Genomic DNA, 17,624 nt, shown 5'->3' with positions numbered 1-17,624 from the left:
AGGAAGTTGTTTGATTCGGTCCATGATACCGGCGAAAAGTCATAGACGCGACGCAGAACTTCGCGAGCATCACTCTGAAGGTCACACTAGTTTTTGCTATTTGACCTTGTCATCTGATTTCGAATGTAATTGATCCTGATGATCTTCGGCGAAAAGTGGCGTGGGGCATGTGTGGAAGGCATATCCATTACCTCCATATCGCTTCACGATTGAATGCAATTGTGCGAGGTCTACCCCCTCGACAAGCATATCAGATGCGGGGGATGACGTATCAAGTACCGTGCAACTATTTAGTCGTTAGGAAGGGCTGTTCTTGAATTTGTCAAATGTCAATTCACTTACTGGACAAAAATAAAAGAGTCGGTAAGACACCAGGCGATATGCTTAAACTGTGCATGCCGCCGCGTAAAATGATGAATCTTCGGACTCCTTCAACGTGATATCGCCAATGTTGCGAGATCCCATGCTGAGCCTTTTATAACCTTGGATCTTTAGCACAACGAGATCGTGTTATCGATTTGGACCGTGAAGACTTACATCGGCGTTAGAATACCAGGAAGAACAATATCTCCGTTCCATATTCGGCATATTAATATCTTCATTCAAGGAACGAATCATCAAGCCTCGATAGCGGTAAAAGGTGCTCTCCAGGGCCTTGGAATGTGGATCATGTCTGGTCTGATTTATTCGGTGACTGACAGTCAGGCATATTAAACCCAATTGAAGATGAGCAGGTCTAGTGAGGCCGATTTGAAATACTTTTGGTGAAAGTTGGTATATATTGGTATTCGTGCCTAGTCGCGAAACCGAGGCTAGTTGAGGGTACATGCACGAATTGACTGTTCTGAAGGTGAGCCTTTGACTGCCCAGGTGCCCAGGTGCCCAGGTAAATCGCGAAATTGATATTGACATACAGTATTGTACAGAATCTAAAAGTGCGTGATGATCTGTTTTGAGATGAAAACGAGGGACTGCCAAGTTCTGCGACTCATGAGAGGACTCCGATTCGGCCTCAGAAGACTCAAAGCCACTCCTTGATATATCCGAGCTGACGCTGCCTGGGCTAACCCTACTATTCTTCTTTGACTTTCCCGGGGGTGAACCATTTCACTCAAATGGGTGGTGTCTCTCCATATCCAGGGCAGTTGAATCCTAATCCTGCACATCGCTTACAACCGGGCACCTGGAGTCACAGACCAAGCGACGCCGGAGACATTCCCAGCAATGGCGCTTCCGAGCTTTCACCGTCCGCGCAACTCGACCTTCGACAGATCCGCGAACGTTCTGCAATCAAAGGATTATTGGGATGTCAGTCCTCGACAACAGATGCGCCAGTCCAGGCCTACAAAACAGCATGCCTACAAAACACATCTGAAAGGGCAAGGTACACAAAAATTGGATTTTTATTTTCCAACACGCTGCATTGACATCATGAAGGTCCGCTTATTTGGGGTAAGCTTGCGGCCCCCACTCGCGCGGAAGAATGGCTCGTCCGATGTGGGGGGGGGGGGGTCATTCATTCGTTATCATAGGCGAAACGCTTGGTAAATTATGCGTGTTTTCGCGCCGGCTTGTGTTTGCGCGAAATTGCGCGCGCTATTTTGGCTCCCAACTCTGCGTCAGTCAAGGCTCGATCCGTCTGCCCTGCACCCTGGAATTCATAGGATCGGCTAGAGAACACGGGACTCTAGATGGGAACACTTGCAATCTTGCATCGCACAGCGCACGGCCATTCGAAAAGTCTTCCAAATCGTAATTTGGGATCATCATGAATCCCTCGTTGGACAACTGGCGACTCAAAAATAGCAACCGCCCACAATAACGCAAAGAAGACACCCGTGTGCAAATAAGGTCGCATTCGCATGGTATCAAACATGGCATTCAGAGCCATCATGAAGAGGACCTTTGGTCTGCTTCTGATAAATGTCGTTTTGCTTCTTCAGGGGAAACATGTGGGCCCAAACCCCCCAGGGTGAGAATCGCCATCCCCCCATGTACCGTCTTTGCGAGGGTTGGCCGGTCGTCTGTCGTCTCTTCCCCCCCACGTCATTTCAGTAACACCATCCTCTGCCATAAAAATATTCTTGGTTTTGGGAAGATAACGACTGGCATGCCACACATTCCACAACAGCGAATTTGCCAGCATAGTCGCACCTTCAAAAACAAAGAAGAACCACTCATAGCGCAAGAGAGGACTGAGCGACCGGAGCGTGTCCAAGTCATAAATGTCTACGGCCGAATTTCCCGCATGGTCCACCATCCGATAGACAGAACGAATCAAGATCAAAAACATGCTCACGTACATGACGATCGGAAGAGTTGGGAGAGCTTTTGTCCGAATTCCGTTCTTACTGCACTGCCAATGGAAAATTCCGGCGAAACAGAAGAAGATGACAATCAGACAGATCTGAATGCCGATCGCGGCCAGGACCAATATCTTTCCCGCTTGAGCCTGACTGCTTGTCGGATTGGAAGTGAAGGCAACTCCGAGGGAATTCAAAGTTTCCACTATCATCATAACGGGTCCGAAAATAGTAAGCACTCTGTTCGGGGCAATTGGCGATGCAAAGGGCACGTAGAAGAAGGTTCGACTGAGGATGTGATAGTTTCCAAGTTCTAGAAGTGGTCTAAGATAAAGCAAAACGAGACCTGTCAGTTGAAAGATACACAAGACACAACGATAGATTGGTAGGTCCGAAATTGTATGAAAACGATCGGGTGTAACGAAACTCACGGGCAGATATAGATGAAGACCTGACTTGCGATGTAAATCCCCAGTGTCATTTGTGAAGATTCTTTGTCCTCGAACATGTATTTGAAGGCACCATACTCCCTTAACGCGTACCCAACTGTTAACAAGATGGCGCAACATGCATGTAGACCAGTTAGCTTCCATGAGTTATTGCGCCTGGTGATTGTCAACATTTTTTGCTCAAATTGCTTTACCATGCATCATTTGCTCACCAGCATTGCCAATTATGTCCAATCGCTGAGATTCCGAATAGGACTGTGAAAATAATCGGAGCCGCCTTATTGGGAGCATAGACATAAAGGCTGCCGAGGACTGAGTAAAGTTATTATACTATAATAGCAGGTATGACTTCACTTGGATGTTTTACCGACTTGTCCCTCGCCCATCGTGAAGTGTTAGAGCAGAGATGAAGAGCGTTAATAGGGAGTCGGGGTGCCTTCGAGAAATTGTTTCTCAAGGTTTCTTCTGGTAGGTGGGATAAGTGTAGACATGAACGGGAGTATTTGAGGATGATTTATGGCGTTATTTATGTGGGATCTTTAGACGCAAAAAAAGTCCAAGTAGTTCGTCATCAAAATGCGGAACGCGGAAACCTCGAAATAGAAAGGTCATACGCAGGTGGAATAGCAATATTGCCAAGGTCTCATTATTGTGGATATTTTGACATGGCTTTTGAGAATACCCCATTTTGCTATTTGTCTTGGCCATATTTTGCCTCAGTCTTGTTTTTACTTTAAATCATTCGAGAACAAGTGAAATTCACCATCGCATCCCATTACTCCGCAGCTCTTGCGATTCTCAAACCCACGCTAAACGAGAGTAGGAAATTTTCGTTGCCAAGACGCCGATCTTGACTTTTTTTGGGGCGTATTCAAGGCGAGATGTGGAGGCAGCCGTCAGAGTGGCCTCTCGAAGCCTTAAATGATTAGCATTGTACCAAATAAAGAACCATTCAATGAGGATCTGCTATCCCGAGGGCTTTTTTGGCACGAAAATTAATATAGCCTGCAAATATTTTGCAACTTTTAATTTCTGAGAACCAATCAGGGCAGTCTTTAGGCCTCTTCTCCGAGATAACACGCCATGTTACGCAACTAATACCCCATTTGTCTGGGGCTGAGCCATTCCCATTCTCGGTCAGCTTGAGAACCCCAGTAAGCCGATTGTCTCGCGCTGGATACTTTCTAGGGTGTTGAATGGGGCTATCTGATCATAGTCCTCAATTATAAAAGGCTTAGAACCAACCCATACCATTTCATTTTCTTTTCATCGCCGTTGCCCATCTGTCAAGCAAATTAAATTGTTGAAAGCCTATCTCAAAGTCCCACTCACAGTGAAAGGCATTTGTCTTTTATTTATAGCCAGCCATATACTCCAACATCTGGCATCGGTATGACTTGGAAGCTCTCTACCCGTCTGTTGATATATTAACAGGATCAAAGCTTATCCCCACCTGAAAGCTCTTCCCAATAAAGTTTAAATCAAAACCACCATCATGTGTATTGCTCTTTCATTCCTATTGAAGAAGAACAGTGACGACGAACCTGCGGGTCCATCACCGAAGCCTCACCCGGTGATAAAAGCCCAATCACAGCCATCGCAAGGTCCTCCCTCCTAGCCAGCCTATGCAAATGGCACTTCGGGGTCCAACGGGAACTCGGGATACAGACCAACCTACTGAGTGATGCAATGGTTTTTAGCCCATGCGGTCATGAATGGAGTTGGCGTTCTTTTACCATAAGGGAGGGGGTTTTATAGGAGCTCTGGAAGTGGAGGGGGGCAGTTTGAATGTGGAGCCGAGTTGTTTTGGTCTGTGTGTTAACTCGAGTTCAAGTTTGGATGGTTATCCTGAGATCTCATTTCAAGTTCAAGCTTCCGCCTCCGAAAGGTTAATGGTGACTAGCAGTTAGAGCTAGTAGTTCCAAGGTTGCTTTTCTGAATAGGTGTTTTCACAACTTTACAGGGATCAGGATCTCGATATAGCGATGCTCTTTAGAGAAATATTTTCTATATGGCGACTATATACATGAAATCACAAACTTAAAGAAAGATAAACAATAAATATCGATGGCGCTCAGTCAGAAGTGGGTTTGCAATGCCCAGCTCCAGTGAAGCTAACCGCATCAATCAAGACATTTCCAGTGACGGAGGAGTCCTCGGAGTCACAAGCCGCAACAATGCTCAGAGTTTCCTCGTGTCTCTTCGGCTTGTAAGTCCCAGTAAGAGCCTGCCATTCTCCAAAGGTGGAAATATCTGCCGACGCAACCTTGCCGACTGTAGCGTTATGTCCCATATAAACGTACACGGAGCAGAACTCCACTCCACCTGAGAGGACCTGAAGTTGAACACTAAAATCGTACTCTGTCCGAGGCTTGAGGTGCTTGAGGTGCTGGGAGACTGTGTTGCCACGGTTGCCATACGCAGTTTGGAGATTCCTGGATTTGACAAGGTCAATATGAAGCTTTCCAATATAAATATGCACGATGCGATCTTACAGGTAGTAGTCCCCGTCGTAAGCACTTGTTGCATTGCTGACCTTGGCCACATTGACTGCCGATGGAAACCACGGAGCCAGAAGTCCGGTCTCAAAAGAAGGATTCAGCACAGCATTGCATGCAGAAAGAGCCATGTCGGTAGATAGTCTTGGCTAAAGCTTAGAATGTAGATTAAAGTCGTGATACTCTTGGCCTGGGGAGAAATTAAGTGAGTTTATAAGCATTTTGCCATCTGAAACATCGAGGACCGTGAACACGGAAAAAGCCGACAAGGAAAGTTTTCAGCGGCCGCATTTCCTATTTTTAACCTTTGCAAAGCTTACATTAGGCGTTCTCTGTTGAAGGCTTGAAACATAGCCTCTGGATTGATCGCATTGAGTCTCATCAGTGCTCGATGACAGGAAGCTAAGTGAAAAATATCCAAGTCCCTGTTTTAGAAATTGTAGATGTTCAGATCGCTTCCGAAGAGTTGCATTCCTGTCAGATGTGGACCTTCAGGGAAGTGAAGGATCCACTTGCCAACTCTGTCAATGATTCTCTGCAATCTCACGGTACCTCGCGGGTAAGATCGGCAGCCCCTGAACACTTCTTGGGGTAATGGTTTCGCAGATTTTATGAAGCATTAACTCTGTTGTGCGGTAATATAATATCGATGAGAATAGCCTGAAATCATAGTATGATTCACAGTTTGACCCTATGGTTCAATTATCTTCATTTATGGCAGTCAGCTCGATCTGGGCCTTTCCTAGGAAAAACCGGAACTCGTAAGCCAGTTTGAATGACAAGAGCCCGGTCGCAATCACTGTACTCCGCGGGCTGCACAGCTTGGATATATCAAGAGAGATGGCCAGACCGAATATTCCACGGTGATAGAAGGCAAGGCCCACGTGTATGCCATGCAGCATGTCGGCTTCGATCGAATTTCAAGTTTTGGACATCTTAATTTAGAACCGTCCGTCCACGGTTGACCATCACACTAAGCTTTTAATCGTCCGTCGGTCGGGCCTTCTATGACACTAGAAGGGTTGCGACTTCAGGAATTGGCGGAATTATAGGCTGAAATCCTCCCTTCTAGATGCGGTAGTCGTCATGTCTTCACTCTGCAACCGATCAAGCCTATCGCATAGCAAGGTCGGGTATATGTGCCATTGGTGGCTGATGCCAGCTCTCCAAGTCTCGTCTCTGCTGTGGCAAATATACAGCCATTGCTGTTGTTTGAGCTAGAAGCAGTTCAGCTAAGAATAGAGGAACGACAGCGTTGCCATTCGCTACTTTCTTCCATTGAAATAAAGTAGAATATGTCTCAATTTAAGTCCAACATGGATGACAGGATGCCAGACAGATCGGCCAGGTGAATCAGCCAATCCCATTATGTTCGACCAGTCTTCAAAGCTGGACGGAAAAGATTGATTCATCTTGGAAGTGGAAGAATTCAGAACGACTCTGCGATGGCTCCTGATCGGCTGATTCGCTTACAGGTTCAGACCGCCATGTCCGGTTGCCCAGTCATTTTCCCCAGCCACGATGCCTCGTTTCAAAAGTACCGTGTTGGGCCGTCACCCTCGTCAAAGAATGTTCGATAAATCGCTTTTCATCACCCGGGCGAAAACAAGACTACGATTCAACCGTCCGAATCGGAAACCCTCCATCCCATCCCACCCAACCCGTCTCCAAAGGGCCACGAGCTAACAAAATCAGATATGCGACACCAACAAAGACGATATTAACGGATCCCGTCAAAACCCAACCGCTTTCACTATAAACGTGGTTCCCCACCGCCGTGCCCATCAATTGGCCACAAAAGACGCCGATCATGTATGCTGTATTGACTCGGCTACGTGCCTTGGGCGCCACGCGGAAGATTGCTGTGCGGTTGGCAATCTGCGTCATCTGCAAGCCGAAATCCTGAAAGGCAGCTTGAAGGACCGGGCCTGCAACGAAGAATGTACCGGTGTATGCACCAATACAGATGCCAGTGACCATCATCGTGAGGGTGATGAGGATCGAAAAATGCTGTGCGTATTTATCGATGACGAATCGCGAGTAAAAGGGGCCTAGGATCATCGGGGTTAGTCCTGCGAGGGAAAATAAACTGATTCGGACGGTCGAGAAGTAGTACGGCGTTCCGGACAACAGGAAGGTCAATGTTGTCCAGAAACTGGTGAAAGTGGCGAAGAGGAAGAATCCCATGAGAGTGGCTTGGATGAGGACTGGAGATGAGACGAAGTAGGTTGCGATAGTCACCAGGATCTTGAGGTAGGACACGTCCGTGTTGACAGGGGGGTAGTCCGGCATGAAAGTCCAGATTAATAGAACGATGAGGTATTGAAGACCTAGTGCTAGCCAGTATATATTCCGCCATGAAGAGTACGCCGCGATGATTCCGGATAAGAGTCTTGCGAAGAGAAGGCCAAGGACGAGGCCGGACGATACAATTGAAAGGGCAGTTGCGCGTCGCGCAGGAGGGACGAGGTCTCCGACGAGTGGAAGCATTATTTGCTAGGAGGTGCCAGTTTAGTTTCGAGTGCTTTGCGTTTCTTGATGGTAGAAATGAATCATCGTGGATCCTAGTTTTGCTCGCGAGTCCACTTACCGGAGTGACCGTGGTGACCGAGGTCAAAAAGTTCAGAGAGAGAAACACATTGAAGGAACTGGTGATGCATAGGCCAATCCACAAGGTAGCGGTAATGAAGGTCAACAAGACCATGAAATGTCTTCTCCGAACTATGTCACCCAACGGGCACAGGAAAATGATACCTGTGGCATATCCGGCCTGGCTGCAGGTGGGAATGAGAGAGGCTCTTTCTTGTGAGACATCGAAGAATTGAGCTAGTTCATCTAGAATTGGATGTGAATAGTATAGGTTGGCGACCTATTGTAGGTTTTGTCTGTGTCAGCCATGCCATATTCGTCATAATATATCGTGTTCAAGAAAAGAAGTATTTGTGTTCCTTATTCCCTACCGTAAATGTGCCAGCAAAAGCAAAGAGAAAGTTCAAGGGGAGTCCAAATTTGGGCGGACTCTGTTCGTTCCAGCGACACCATGGCGGAGTCCATGCAAGCACATGGATGAGACGAGCCCATCTGCCCTGGGTGGGCGTCGTGGTGAGCGTGTGAGGATCCTCCGGGAGATTGCTGAGGGCATTCGGGATTGTAGTGTCTTCCTGGGTTTTGTTCACCGGGATCGGGGGGTGACGAGCGGAGGACTCAAGACGCTTCTCGGCATTTTCTATGGAGGGTGGCATTTTTTCAAGCCGAAGAAAAGAAAGCAGAGATTGGGAGAGCCATGAGTGCGTGAGTGGTTAAGTGGTTGAATGTCGAATATCGGAGAATTGAGCGAACGCCCTTAGCGGCCCCACTTGGAGGCCGGTTGCGGGGAACAAGTCTTAATTCAAGTTTTGATTTCTGGATGATGATTACTGAGTGGATTTCCAACGCTGATGGGACTCGGACGGAGTGAGAGTTCATTCGGTGTAGTATCCCATCACCAACTGCCACCGTGACCTGCTGCGGATACATCTGTTGATGCAAGAATCAGATGACCTCGGCAGAGATTATATATCTATTGGAGGTACCGAAATAGGATAGAATATAGTAGTAGTAGTAGTAGGAGGAGGAGGTAGTAGTGATCTAAGGTACTCCGGTAGTTACAGACTTGCCTGGGTACAGTGCACTGGTATGGTTCAATTTACTATACTTGCATACTAACTCCTACTAGGTCAGGCTACTGGAGTCAGTATTATTAGTCTATTGGTAGATTCAATCTACTGATGAGTCATACTGAAGTCTGAATACCTAGGTACTCTAGCACTAGTTATAGTAGTACTCGAATGTATACTCAGCCTCACTACTAGTACTACTCCTCCTCCACCACCACCAAGTAACGTGACTATACCCAGACCCCTGAACCTTCCGAGTTAACCTTGGTTCCCCATCGTTTGAACCTTGGTACAGCAAGGGATACTACTCTATACTATACTATACTATACTATACTCTGACTACATCGGTCACTATAGTATCATACTACTATACTATATAATATAGTATAGTACACCGTACAGTACTGCCAACAGCCGCATCAGCAGAATCAGCAGAATCAGCATAAGCAGCTCTGCTGCCTCTGCCTCTGCTTGCAGCCTGCAGCTGCAGCTGCAGCTGTACTACACTGGCGATCTTATTGGGTGTTCCTGGTGAGGCAGAGCCAGCGCATCGGAGCCTGCGTGGGTCAGCCTGATTGGACTGGCTGCCTGGGCACGAACCCGATTAAAATCTTCCTTTTTCTTTGTTTGCGTCGTTTTTATTTTCCTTTTCCCTTCCTCTTTCATTTCCACTTTGTCTTTGTGTTCTGCGTGTCTGTCTTTGTTCCTAGCAATACCAGCTATACCTTAGTTATAGCTATAGCTATAGCTAATAGCTACCATCTCCACTACAGCTCCAGCTCCACTCCACTCCACTCCACCCCCTCCTCCTCCACCTCCACCTCCATCTCACCTCCACCATGGCTGAGCCCATCGACCAAGTCGAACCATCCGACCATACGGTCACTACTCAGGATGTCTCAGTCAAGGATCCAGCCACAACCACCACCACCAATACTTCCCTAGAGGGCGCTAAATCCTGCAAGAAACATCCCGATCACCCAGACCAGAAACAAAAACAGAAACAGAAAGATAAGCGAAAGAAGCGCTCCAAAAAGAAGTCCCCACATGACGATGACGACGAGACTGAGTCCTCTGATGATTCCTCCTCTTCTTCCTCCGATGACTCCGACTCCTCAGACTCCGGGGACGCCGACTCCGAATCCGACTCCAGCGAATCCGACGAGCTCGACCGCCGTAAGCGCAATCGAATGAGGGCCAAGGCTCGTGCCAAACAAGCCCTGAAAGATAAGAAGCGAAAGAAGAAGAAGAATCGCTCGCGCCAATCTCGCAAAGTCATCTCTTCCGATTCTGACTCAGCGTCTACTGTGGACTCCGAATCTGACGAAGATTCCACCGACGAATCGGATGAGTCGCTCGACGAAAAGGCTCTGCGGAAACTTGTCACTCGCTTGAAGCTGAAACGCCAGGCCAAGAAGCTCCGAGATCAAGCCAACGATGATCTGGGCCTGGGTGATCCCCTGGGCGATGGTCGCCGCGAGAAACGCTCCAAGAGGAAGAAGCCGGCCTCTAAAGTGGCATTTAAGCGTGTGGATCAACGTAAGCATCTCTTTATTTATTGCTCGAGGTCATCTGTTTCTCGGTCCGAGCCTAAGCTAATCCTACACTTCCAGTATGGGATACCACCATCCACAAGTACAAACTCACCGAAACCGTGGACGACCCCGATGCTGACGAGTGGGACCAATACATCTTCACCGTTCGCCGCAAGTTCAACTGGGAAAATAAATACCTCGAGACCGTCGTCGATATCAAAAGCAAATACCTGCGTGATGCCCTCGCCAAGGTCATGGACGGTGTCAAAGGCGTCAGTTTGGTCCAGGAGACCGCGGTCGTCGACCCCAACATGCTCTTCCTCTACCTTGAGGAGACTCGTCAGTGTATGAAGGATCTTCGCAAACAATCCCGTCGGGAGAAGAAGAAGAAGGCCCGCAAAGCTGCTGCCAACAAGGCGGCCCATCTGAAGATCTTGATCAAGTACCTCGACATGGACTACGCCGACATCAAAAAGACCCTCTACCCACTGCTCGAGGCCAACACCATCACCTTCGACTTGCTCTGGGCACTGTACAAACCCAACACAATCGCCTACTGCCCGACCTACGGCAATTCCGATGAGCCCCGCGCCTTCAAAATGGAGTACGCCATTAAGGAATCCTCCTTCATGAAGGGTCAGTGGTATAGCGTCGAGGGTCGCTATCTCGAATACGATGGAAAAGACTTTGGCTTTGGCACTATGTCCGCCGAAGTTGAGTCCTTCAAGGGAGCCCGCAAGATCACCAGTCTCGCCTGCTATCCCCTGCAGTATCACCGAGACTCCGAGGCCCTGCGTGGCCGACTGATTGAACGCGGGAAACGATTTGTCGCCCTCCGCGGCATGAATTACCGATTCCACAAGGGTATGGCATTTTATAAGAAGAAGCGATCTTTTGTGGTCAAAGTCAATATCAACGGTCGCGTGATGATCGACCCAGCCATCCATCGTCGAATCAACCCCAACTACCCTATCAGCACCGTCCGCCCCAAGGACCCCGATCTCCTCGATCCATCCGAAGCAGGCATGAGTGATGCTGACGAAGAGGGCAGCGATGGAGGCGGGTGCTGCTGTGGAGGATCAGACTCGGATTCAGACAATGGCGGCTGCTCAGATACCCCACGAACAGTATACAAAGTGATCGAGGGAGACGACGGCAACCCACGCGTCGTAGAGGTCGAAGTTGACGAGAACGGGCAAGAGATCACCAAGGAGAAGATGGACCGAATTGAAGGCGACGCCACCTCCCCTTCCCAAGAACGCGAATTCACTGAAGAAGAGCTCCTCATCGCCAGCCCCGTCGTACTTGGCTTCGCCTTCAGCGAAAAGCTCTGGTTAGAATTCACCGTCTCAGGAATCAGCGACATCGAATGGAACGTGGACGCCTTCGACTCACTCGTCCTACCAAACAACCAAAAGTCCATCGTGAAGGCGCTCGTGGAATCCCACACCTTCCACGCAGCCGAGAATATCGACGACGTAATCCAAGGCAAAGGAAAAGGCCTCGTCGCTGTCCTCCACGGACCCCCAGGAACCGGCAAGACCCTCACAGCAGAAGGAATCGCCGAACTCCTCCGCCGACCACTATACATGGTCAGCGCCGGCGAACTAGGTACCGACTCACGTACACTGGAAGCAGAACTGAACAAGATCCTCGACATAGCACACTCCTGGGGCGCAGTCCTCCTCCTCGATGAAGCAGACATATTCCTCGAAAAGCGCACCATCCACGACATCCATCGTAACGCGCTGGTTAGCATATTCCTCCGACTCCTGGAATATTTCCAGGGTATCCTCTTCCTGACCACAAACCGTGTGGAAACGTTTGACGACGCATTCCAGTCCCGCATCCACGTTGCCCTGCGGTACGGCGATCTCACTTCCAAGGCGAAACGAAGTATCTGGAAGATGTTCCTGGAACGAGTGCGTGCGATTGAGGGGGTGAAGGTGGCGACGTTCACAGAGGAGAATTATGATATCTTATCTCGGCATACGTTGAACGGGCGACAGGTGGGTTTGAGTATTAGCAGGAAGTAGTAGTCATTATATATCCGATGCTAACACATGGACCAGATCAAAAACTCCGTTCGCACCGCGCAGGCTTTGGCGGTAAATGAGAGCTCCCCTTTATCAATGGATCACATCAAACGTGTGCTGGAAGTCGCCGAGACATTCGACCAAGATTTACGTGGTGGAACGGGGTACCTGGATGCGATGCGTAGTTATACCTAAACAAACCCTCGATTGGTAACTAGGTATATGGATGAATATCTCTCTCCTCTCTATTCCATCATTTTATTTCAATCATTTCCTTATTTCCTTTTTCCCTTATTTGCTTACTCTTTGCCCTTATTTTCCCCGATCTAATCTGATCTGATCTCGTCCCATCTCATCCCTTTCACTTCTCTCATCTCTCTCATATCATTTCTGGAGACTTTCCTTTCATTTCCTTGCTTCTTGGAGTTGAACACGAGGGAAATTGCAGGTCATGCATGGACATGGGTATTCGCATTCAGGAGATTGGAAACTTGCGAAAGTTCGGGGCATCGAAAGGATCTGAGATATGATAGGTTCACGCCATTAGGTCATGATAGCTAACGAATCTACGACTGCATCTGTATCTACATCTACATCTACACCCATATATCTACTCACGACTCGCTGCAACAAACAATTTACTAGTAGTCTACTCCACAGTCACAACTGTAGGTAAATTGGATGGCAGATCGAAAGATCAATCAGATTCACGCTCGATCGTACATAGGAGAATTAAGACCCGACCGACCAGACCAGGCCATACAAGCCCAACTCAGCCGCCCAGCCCGACTAGACCATGTTATACATAATTTAAGGGTTAGCCTTGACGAAGTCAACACCCTTCTGGATGTTCTTCTTCAGGTCAACGAGGCAAGCATCAAGAAGCTTCTGCTCATACTCGTTGACGGGGCCAACCTCGTGGATCTTCTCAGCACCGTTGGGGCCAAGCTCAACCTTGGAAGCGAAGAAGTTGACACCCTGGTCCTTGAAGAGAGGAGACTCAACGAAGGTAGGCTCAACAACACCCTTCTCACCCTGAGCAGCGCGGAGCAGAGACTCAGCGAAGCGGGCACCGGCCATAGCCATGGAGAGGGTAGCGGAGCCAGCACCGTCCTTGGCCTTGACGACCTCGTCACCACCGAACTGGATGCGGTTGACGAGAGCGTCGCGAGCCTCGCCAGTGATGGAGGCGTGGTTGGACTGGGACAGAAGGGGGACGATGGTGACACCGGAGTGACCACCGACGACGGTGACCTTCTCGGCGGCGGGGTCGGTGGACTGGACCTGGGAGATGAAGCGCGAGGCGCGGACGACGTCCAGGGTGGTGACACCGAAGAGGCGCTTGGGGTTGTAGACACCGGCGGCCTTGAAGACCTCGGAGACGATGGGGACGGTGGAGTTGACCTAATGCTGTTAGCCGATGTTTCTTGGAACTGGGTGTCTCGAAACTAGAGTCTCGATTGCTGGATAGCAGAAGCATACCGGGTTGGCGATGACCAGGATGTTGGCGTTAGGGGCGGACTTGGCAGCAGCCTTGGCCAGGTCACGGACGATGGAGGCGTTGGTGTTGAACAGATCGTCACGGGTCATACCGGGCTTGCGGGGGACACCAGCGGGGATGAGGACAATCTCGGCATCCTTCAGGCAGGAAGCGAGGCCAGCCTCGTCGGGGTTGTAGCCGGTGACGACGCTGTTGGTGTTGATGTGGCTGAGATCAGCGGCGACACCTAGGGAGAAGAGAGCACAGGTTAGCAATTGCGCGGAAGCAGCAGTAGAAGAGTCTCGCAAGGAGCATATGCATACCGGGTCCACCACGGATATCGTAGAGGGCGAGGTCAGAGACACGGGGGTTGAGCTTCAGCAGCAGGGAGAGAGGCTGGCCAATGCCACCGCCAGCGCCGAGAACGGCGACCTTGGAGGCCTGTAATTGTTGAGTTAGCAGGGAGTTGAGAATAAGCAAGAGGGCAATGGAATACCTGAGCGGCAGAAGCGGAGAAGGAGCGCTTCTGGAAGAGGGAGAAGGATCGACGAGCAGCAAACATGATGAAGATAGTCTGGGGGGAGATGGGGAGGAGAAGAAGAGAAGCCGGAGAGAGAAAGAGGAAGAGGAAGGGAGAAAAGCTTTGGCGTGTAAAGCGGGTAAAGCGGATCCACAGCGCACTTCCGCTGTCCCGAGCTCGGCCGATGCAGTCAGTGCTGTGCATGTGTATATCCATCCAGGGAATTCATTTTTAAAATTATTCAATTGGATGAGTTATAGCTTGCGAGACACGTTAGGGTTTTAGGGTTTACAAAATAAGGGGGGTGGGCTTCGTTACGGGGATTTGTATAGTATTTACATGGTGGTGTTAGGGTACTAGAAAGAATGTACCAAGTAGAATATATGCAAACGCCTCGCTATGAACCAATTCTGAATACACCTTCCACTTCCTCTGCCCGTCCTCATCGCAAATAGTGCAGCACCAACCAGCAAAACAAGAAAAACACCACCACTCCTCCCCAGAATATCCACTTGTCCTGTTTCGCCCGCCGTTCCACCATCCGAATCGTATCACCACTCACCCCCAACGTATTAGCCACACTATACAGCCGGCGTTGCGTCCCCTTCAGAATCTCCCTTTGTTCACCCAGATCAGTCAACACCGCCCTTCCTCGATCCAAGAAATCATCCAACTGGGTGTGTGTATTGGCAAAGAAGGAGTGTTCGCGCAGCGCATGCGCCTCGCGTTGCGCATCTTGAGGACCGCCCCCGAACCCGAGACCTTGTGATCCATATCCGCTTGGTTGGGAGGGTTGGTCGTAGGGATTCTCGGGAGTCGCAGTGTGGTGTGGTCGGCGGCCGAAGAGCTCGTTACTCTTGTGGACGGATTGCTGACGGTAGAGAAGGAGATTAGCAGGGGTCACAAATCACGAGTCACAGCGTCAGCCAAGATGTGAGGGTCAAGGTCAAGGGCAAATTACAGCTTCTTCCCTCTCCCTCCTCAATTTATCAAATTGGCCACGGTAATCGCCCAGCTCATCGCGGAAATTCTTGACCCGGTCAAAGGCCTTTTGCTGTTTCTCCGGAATCAATTCTTTCTTCGAGAGGGCGGAGTAGTCGTCCACGGTCCGATTCAACGAGGCCAACGAGGCGGCAATTTGGCCTGCGACCGGTCAATATGGCAGTAGCAGTAGCTGGTCAACAGCGAGCTCAGGGACGCACCTTGCAGGGCGGGGGAGGAGGTGGACGGGGACTGGGAGAAGGTGTCCAGATCCCGACGGATCGCGGAGGATTGTTTCAGGGCGGAGTTGAAGAGGGAATTCTGGGAGTGTTAGCGAATGCGACTCGAATGCGCGGTCGTGGATGGGGATGGGGGTCATACCATGTTGGTGGTAGAAGTGAGGGGAGGGGAGGAGGGAGTGCTGGAATATCGAGGCCAGTAGAGAGAGCAGTTCGTGTATCTGGTCCACCTGTTCACTTTAGCAGTGATTGTCTGCAATGACTTGACTGTTATTCAAGTTGGATGTTGTTGGTTCACGCAAAGCCAAAAGGAAAACTGGCCCAAACACAACTCACCGCCTTCCTACGTCATGCACCCCTGCCCTGCAAGTAGTAGTCCATATTATATTCTGGAAAACAACAGTTACGGAGAATTTATGCATCTGCATGCATGGAGAACTGCTAATGTACTCTATTGTACTACATCCCCGGATTCATCAATTCAGATCTCTATTAAAGTAGTGATATTCGTAATGGTAATAGAATTGGCATTGGTACTGGTACTGCATGGCATCCATTGCACGGAGTACACCCAGTTAAACAGCCCGCACCCGCAGGAAGAGCAGAGATGGTATATCAAACAAAAGACCAAGCAAGAGAAATTCGTCCACCTATTTGGGGGGGGTACTTGTTCTGGAGGAACCACCTGCAAATGGGTTAGCACACGTAGCTCGCAAAATATGCGCGTAAGGTCAAGGACATAGACCCAGTCCAGCAACCCATAACCAAATTCGCAAAATCTCTCGGGAAAAGGAGTAACTCACTTGCTAACATAGTAATCCGCCACACCAAAAGCACCAACAGCTCCAGACACCAGCCCGACAAGCTCCCACGAGAGCTTACCAGCAACATGCTTGCGATAAGCGCCGAAGCCAAGACCCGCACCGACCAGAGTCATCACAAGGGCATTACCAATATAGACCGGGTTACCGGCATTGGCAGAGACACCGCTGCTCTGCGCCTTGCGACCCTTGGCCTTCTTGCCGGCAACTTCACGGGCGCGCTCGCGCTCCTTCTCCTCGGCTTCGCGCTCCAGGCGCTCGGCTTGGGTGGTGGTTTGCACGTCCTGTTGGAGGAAGTCTGGGTCGACGGCTTGGACGTGGGGGGGAGTCGACGTCGATGAGGGAGGCGGTGCTTTCGGATTCATCTTTGTAGATACCGCCTACATTGGGGGCGCGGCTGTGGGGGTGGTTAGTATGGGTTGGGTGTGTGGACACAGGATAGTGTGGTCACTTACGCCTAGTACATTGTTAGCAGATTGGTCATGTGAAGGGAGTTGAGCTTAGCTGAACTGAGCTGGGTGGTCTGCTTTGACTTACATCCTCGGGGGTTTGCTTAGGGCCCTTGGAAGCGGCGTCGGCGTAGGACATGATGGAAGGGGTGGAAGTGAGATGGGTAGATTGGAGGATCTCGGAGGTAAAAGGGTAGAGAGAGAACTTTGAAGTGGAGTGTGACTTGAAGGATCAGCAGGGGCGGGAGAGGAAGAGGGAGAAATGGTTTTATAGCAAAAGCAGGTGAATTGGTGAACTTGAACCTTGGAAGTCGCATGACATCACGTCATGTGGGGACTCGTACATACAGTAGTAGTAGTAGTAGTAGTACTAGTAGAACTGACGATATTACTGCAGTTGTAGCCTACTATCTTTAGGGTTTTAGGGTTTATCAAGAGAAGAGAGTATGTTCATTACCATTCACTATAGTCATAGTATATTTATTTACTTTATGTCCAGGTATACCCCGATTGAGTCAGTTCTGTTGCTCTGACTGGCAGTGGCCTGTGGATGACTAAGCCGCCACTGACGTGCTTGACCAAAGTTACCAGCGAGTGGTCAGTAGTGAACTATTACTAGCAGTAGCATAACACCTTACCCCTAGTAGATATTTAGC

The 17,624-nt window shown here is 49.6% G+C and overlaps 7 protein-coding genes across 7 annotated transcripts; 1 reads left to right on the top strand and 6 right to left on the bottom strand.

Annotated features, from left to right (window-relative positions):
* Positions 1 to 1,939: 1,939 nt before the first annotated feature.
* On the bottom strand, positions 1,940 to 2,925 carry N7481_006804 (putative RTA1 domain protein; the record flags this gene model as incomplete). Its single annotated transcript, XM_057266023.1, has 2 exons — positions 1,940 to 2,627; positions 2,735 to 2,925. 2 exons carry the CDS (start codon positions 2,923 to 2,925, stop codon positions 1,940 to 1,942), a joined length of 879 nt encoding a protein of 292 aa, XP_057123743.1.
* Positions 2,926 to 4,826: 1,901 nt separating this feature from the next.
* Positions 4,827 to 5,381, bottom strand: N7481_006803 (uncharacterized protein; the record flags this gene model as incomplete). The annotated part of the gene is made up of 2 exons (XM_057266022.1): positions 4,827 to 5,187; positions 5,248 to 5,381. The coding sequence occupies 2 exons, from the start codon at positions 5,379 to 5,381 to the stop codon at positions 4,827 to 4,829; spliced, it is 495 nt and encodes a 164-aa protein (XP_057123742.1).
* Positions 5,382 to 6,861: 1,480 nt separating this feature from the next.
* On the bottom strand, positions 6,862 to 8,492 carry N7481_006802 (MFS transporter; the record flags this gene model as incomplete). The annotated part of the gene is made up of 3 exons (XM_057266021.1): positions 6,862 to 7,746; positions 7,841 to 8,119; positions 8,211 to 8,492. The coding sequence occupies 3 exons, from the start codon at positions 8,490 to 8,492 to the stop codon at positions 6,862 to 6,864; spliced, it is 1,446 nt and encodes a 481-aa protein (XP_057123741.1).
* A 1,254-nt stretch (positions 8,493 to 9,746) lies between these two features.
* Positions 9,747 to 12,673, top strand: N7481_006801 (ATP-binding protein; the record flags this gene model as incomplete). Its single annotated transcript, XM_057266020.1, has 3 exons — positions 9,747 to 10,446; positions 10,521 to 12,451; positions 12,515 to 12,673. 3 exons carry the CDS (start codon positions 9,747 to 9,749, stop codon positions 12,671 to 12,673), a joined length of 2,790 nt encoding a protein of 929 aa, XP_057123740.1.
* Positions 12,674 to 13,288: 615 nt separating this feature from the next.
* On the bottom strand, positions 13,289 to 14,520 carry N7481_006800 (malate dehydrogenase; the record flags this gene model as incomplete). Its single annotated transcript, XM_057266019.1, has 4 exons — positions 13,289 to 13,882; positions 13,961 to 14,205; positions 14,282 to 14,399; positions 14,455 to 14,520. The coding sequence occupies 4 exons, from the start codon at positions 14,518 to 14,520 to the stop codon at positions 13,289 to 13,291; spliced, it is 1,023 nt and encodes a 340-aa protein (XP_057123739.1).
* Positions 14,521 to 14,920: 400 nt separating this feature from the next.
* On the bottom strand, positions 14,921 to 15,843 carry N7481_006799 (golgi SNAP receptor complex member 2 family protein; the record flags this gene model as incomplete). Its single annotated transcript, XM_057266018.1, has 4 exons — positions 14,921 to 15,349; positions 15,440 to 15,621; positions 15,681 to 15,780; positions 15,841 to 15,843. The coding sequence occupies 4 exons, from the start codon at positions 15,841 to 15,843 to the stop codon at positions 14,921 to 14,923; spliced, it is 714 nt and encodes a 237-aa protein (XP_057123738.1).
* Positions 15,844 to 16,497: 654 nt separating this feature from the next.
* Positions 16,498 to 17,107, bottom strand: N7481_006798 (uncharacterized protein; the record flags this gene model as incomplete). The annotated part of the gene is made up of 2 exons (XM_057266017.1): positions 16,498 to 16,899; positions 17,057 to 17,107. 2 exons carry the CDS (start codon positions 17,105 to 17,107, stop codon positions 16,498 to 16,500), a joined length of 453 nt encoding a protein of 150 aa, XP_057123737.1.
* Positions 17,108 to 17,624: the final 517 nt, after the last annotated feature.

This window comes from Penicillium waksmanii (assembly GCF_028829765.1).
Source record: "Penicillium waksmanii strain IBT 27052 chromosome Unknown utg000005l:1.0-5232799.0:1.0-5237142.0, whole genome shotgun sequence".
Taxonomy (NCBI): domain Eukaryota; kingdom Fungi; phylum Ascomycota; class Eurotiomycetes; order Eurotiales; family Aspergillaceae; genus Penicillium; species Penicillium waksmanii.
Note: the sequence above shows the minus strand (reverse complement) of the source record. Positions and strands in the feature narration are given on the sequence as shown.